At 28.5% G+C, this 4,903-nt stretch overlaps 1 protein-coding gene across 3 annotated transcripts; it reads right to left on the reverse strand.

The window, feature by feature from the left end:
- Positions 1-1,742: 1,742 nt before the first annotated feature.
- Positions 1,743-3,822, reverse strand: LOC110616111 (probably inactive leucine-rich repeat receptor-like protein kinase At5g48380). 3 transcript variants are annotated; one of them, XM_043957104.1, is made up of 3 exons: positions 3,682-3,822; positions 2,836-3,497; positions 1,743-2,738 (listed from the first exon to the last, which is right to left on the reverse strand). In XM_043957104.1, exons 2-3 carry the CDS (start codon positions 3,439-3,441, stop codon positions 1,875-1,877), a joined length of 1,470 nt encoding a protein of 489 aa, XP_043813039.1. In that variant the 5' UTR covers positions 3,442-3,497; positions 3,682-3,822; the 3' UTR covers positions 1,743-1,874. The 3 variants fall into 3 exon arrangements, with proteins under 3 accessions (XP_043813039.1, XP_021614125.1, XP_021614126.1); XM_021758434.2 differs by having other exon boundaries at positions 1,770-2,017; positions 2,082-2,738; positions 2,836-3,822; XM_021758433.2 differs by having other exon boundaries at positions 2,836-3,822.
- Positions 3,823-4,903: the final 1,081 nt, after the last annotated feature.

A 4,903-nucleotide genomic window follows, 5' to 3' on the forward strand; every position in this document is an offset into this window, starting at 1 on the left:
TGCATATAATTAATTTTTTAAAAATTAATTATATATTTTTTTTGAAATGGAAAATTAATTATATATATAACATTAATTTTAAAAAATCTATTTTATGGAATCATTTATTTAATAAATCAAAACAACTATATATATACTAAAAATAATAAAATACAGTTATGATTTTTCATTAAATAGTTGATCATTTTCTCATCCACATTTTAAATGTTCGATAGGTGGAAAAAATTTTTATTTTAATGATATTTTTTTCATAATTTAATTAATAAATTTTATGATTATTTTTTTTATTTTCTTGTAGTAATGATATACTTCAATCACAATTAAAACTAAAAATACTTGAGAAATTAATTTTAAAAAACAATAATCAAGATATTTTATCATTTGTTTTTTATACATTCAAATCTTAAAATAATAATTATAAATTAAAAGTATTTAAACATAAAAATAATTTTATATACATTTTAAGTTTTCAATTCTTTATATATATATTACTTTAAAATACAAAAATTTTGAAGTTTTAATAAAATTTTATTAAAAATATATTATATATTATATATATTATAAAAAAAATGCTTTTTACAAAGCACATTAAATCAATTGGAAACAATAAATAACATGCACCTCTATTAGTGTGTTGACTTCCTCAAGAATAATTTTATAATTAAGATAATATATTATTTTAATATATGACACGGAATCTTGATTTTACGTCAGATTTAAATCGAGTCTAATTTTTATTATCGATATGATCGATAACTTTTTAGAAAGAGAATTTCGAGACGCACAACATTCAAAAGTATGATTAGGACTACAGGATTGTCACAAAGTTTGATATGAAAATTCAATTATTTATGGAGTTAATTTTGTATTTTAATTATTCTTTTAGATATTTTAGATATTTTCATAATTTTTTATATTAGGATTTTATTTTCTATTATAAATAGTCTCCCATTATTGTTATAAACTCATTTTTCAATTTTTGAGAAATTTCAATAACACTTTTAGTTTTCTAACTTATTTTTTCTATTATTTCGTATTAACCAAACGATATTGAATAAAATTTCTGACGGAGTTTAAATAGTCGTTTATCAATATAGTTTAGAAAAAGAAAAATCTGATCCTAAATTAAAAAAATTTATATAAATTGAATAAAAACTTAATTTTTGAATATTATTAAAAATCATCCCAGAATTCAAAGACAAAAATAAGATTTTCTCCATTAGTTTTATTGTTTTTAGTAGGGGATTAGGAGCTGAGCACTTAGATATGGATTTAGCCATTAGACCAAAGTTACCCCATTATATTATATTGTTTTTTTTTTTTATTGAAATGGGTATTATATTGTTAAATATAACTTGTTAAAATTCATCATTTTATAATGGGACTAACTTTTAAATACATAAATAACAATAATTTTTTTTAAAAAAAAAATTGCACTTGTATATATAAATTCTGTAATATATTATTTTTAAATTAAACCAGAATTAATTCTAATAGCTTTTTTACTTTTAGCTATTATCTATTCTTGAAGTGTAAATTCTTGTGAAAATTCTTACAAGCATTGGAAGACTAATTGGAATTAAATTACTGTGTTTGTTTGTAATTGAATATTTGTTAATTTTATGTTTTCTTCGGGAGGAAAAATATCTGACGGAGTAAAGGTGTCGAGCCATTATTAAAATAAAATTTTATTCCATATTAAAAATTATATTCTTTTAATAAATCATATTTTTACTCGTAAATATACAATCAATAAAAATATTTAATCATTACTATACAATATTTGTATTGTATTTCTTTTAAAAAAAAGTTACATATTTCAGCTCTGAAAGTTGGTGAAGCAATTTCAAATTGCACAAAGTTTTTCGGAATAATCAATTTGGAAGGACTTGTGTCTCTCTGATGTCCCTAATCATTTCGTACACAAGAAGCATGTTCGGCCTTCGCTTTGGCAATTGTTGGACACAGTCACAAGCAATTCTAAAGAGCTGGAAAATCTCATCATCGTGTCCTTTCCCTATCAAACACTTGTCAATAGCATCATACGTACAAGAAGCAGAGCTAGTAGAGATACTACTTACATATTCCTCCAAGCTCCTGCCAGAGCTGCCTGTTGAAGTGGGGTATTTACTGGTGATCATCTCAAGGACCACAATGCCGAAGTTGTAGACATCTTCTTTCACAGAACTCGATTCCAAGAATTCAGTTTTTGCAGCTAAACTTCTCCTTGCCCTTCCAAAATTTGACAACTTGGGCTCAAAGTTCTTGTCAAGTAGAACAGACTTTGAGTTTATGTTGAGATTTGCCAAGTGGAATTTGCAGCTATGGTGAAGCCATGCCAAGCCTCTTGCTAATCCAACAGCAATTTTCACTCTCAGAGGCCATTCAAGGATCTTCCTCTTGTCTTCTGCTGAATGCAACCAATCAAAGAGATTCCCATTGGAGATATATTTGTACACCAGAAGCCTTTCCTTCAACTCTATGGAGAATCCCAAGAGTGGAACTAAATTATCATGTCTGAATCTACCTAATGTCTTTAATTCAGACATGAACTGTTGCTCAAATTGTTGAGAGTTATGTAATCTCTTCACTGCGAGGCACCAACCATTAGGAAGGGTTGCCTTATACATTGTTCCCATTTGTCCCTGTCCAATGATATTTTGCTGGCTGAAATTTTCTGTTGCAATGCTGAGATCTATGTAACTCATTCTCGTAACAAATTTCTCCAACTTAGAAATCTGCAGATAGAATCGTGTTCAGTTACCATTGAAATATTCATGGAAAAACAATCTGAAATAGCTGGAAACAATTACTATCAACTAAAGAGGGAGATACCTCTGTTTCTTGCATCGGAAACCCATCCACGAGCTCCTCTTTTTTCACCTTCTTCCTCCTTATCATCTGCATGATAATGGCTGCTGCGGTGGTCATCTTTTTCTTCTTCTCCCCAACAGGCACCCAGGGCACGCAACAAGCTAGTGTGACCATCACTGAAACCGCAGAAAGTGTATAACCAATCACTTTCCAGTTGATTTTCCTCGGAGGCGTGCATTCTTCCAACGGCCCTCCACAGAGTCTGATGTTATCAGCGTAGTTTTCAGCTGGGATATTGCCGTTCACAAAGTTTGGCACTTGCCCAGATAATAGATTGTTCGCAACACTGAAGGTCTTGATCCGTTCAAGCTGGCCAAGTTGTTGTGGGATACGACCATTTAATCGGTTATGGTCGAGTTTGAGAACATTCAGAAAACGGCAATTTGCAATACTTGGTGGGATTTCACCAGAAAAATTGTTGAAGGATATATCGAGGCTTGTTACAAATGGTATCTTTTTCTCAATGTCTAATGGAATTGTTCCATGGAACTCATTAACTGAAAGGTCCAAGCCAGTTAAACTGGTACAGTTCTCAAGCCCTCGAGGAAACTGGCCCTTCAGCCTCATCTTAGATAGTCTGAGGTTTAAGACTCTATTCTCGTCAGGATGCCAGCAATCAACTCCTGTAAATAAGCATATGAAGCCATTTGAATCGTTATGGAAGTTCCACGATACTAAAGAATTGCCAGGGTCTTCCACAGAATCTTTAATCGATTTTAAGCAAGAAATATCACTGGAATGAACAATAGCAGTAGAAGTAACCAGTAAAGAAGAAATGTAAGTGTAGAGAGAAACTGAAATAAATACTTTGTAATAGGCCATTTGAATTTGGAAGCTTATCAATCTGCAAGCTGTAACTTATTGCCAGGGAACCAGAGATTAACAAAAACTTTCATGGAAATGGTGAATTATTTAGTAGAGCTTGAACAGTAATTGGAACACAAGAAATATGAGGATTCTACAGAAGCAAATGACCTGATTAATTTCTGTGGAAGTATTCATTATTCCAAAAAAAAAAAAAAAAAAAAAAACAAAAAGAAAAAAGAAAGACCTAACTAATCAAAGTCAAGACCCATTGAGGACGATACTAAAATTTCCAAGAAGGGACAAGATGTCAAGCATCAAGAAAATAGTGTGTTTGAATTGGACGTTCTGACCACTGCTCCAAAATCCAAACACTTGCATCTGTCAACTTTCAGGAAGTTTCATGAAAGGTTATAAGAAGACTATTAACTCGAATTTCCATGATATTTCCAAAGACATTTTTCTAACTTTTGAGTGGGATAAATATTTATTCTCTATAAATAGGAAAAAATTGATTGCTTTTTATTTAAAATGGAAATTCATTAATATATATTGGAAGAGAATAAAAAATTAACTAAAAATTAGTTAATTAAAAATAGTATAAAATATATTAAAAGATGAGATGGAATGACAAAATTTTTTGTAAAGAATTTGAGTTGGAACTCTTAACATGGAAACCAATAGAAGGAAGGACCTTAAGCTTAACACGGAAGCTAGAAAGAAAAGAAGTGGATCGTTTTGTCCAAGTCATCGAGTCAAGCCCCGCTTAAAGACGCAAGTAGTTTTACCAAGTAATCAACTCAGCCAAGTTTCAATCAAGACCCTTTATTTAATAAAACTGAAAGAATTAAAGCTCAGGCTTTAATTATTTTACTTTTATTAATTATTAGTATTAATCAACATGCGTTATATCTTGTTTCAATTCGTTAATAATATAATTATTATTTTTATATATTGTTTTAAAAAATTTTAATATATTTATATAATATTTTTATGATATTATATAATTACTTTAATTTTTAATATTATTTTTATTTTATTGATTTTGAAATTATACATTAGTTTATTACGTTTAATAAAATATTCATTTTATTAAATTAATTTGTTAAGAGTAATATTATTTTTATTTATATTTTTAAATAATAAATAAATTTAAATATAACTATATTGTTATATACGTTTTAAAATTATGTAGTTGGAGAACATTATTTATTAATGGATCAAT

This window comes from Manihot esculenta, chromosome 5 (genome assembly GCF_001659605.2).
Source record: "Manihot esculenta cultivar AM560-2 chromosome 5, M.esculenta_v8, whole genome shotgun sequence".
Lineage (NCBI taxonomy): Eukaryota > Viridiplantae > Streptophyta > Magnoliopsida > Malpighiales > Euphorbiaceae > Manihot > Manihot esculenta.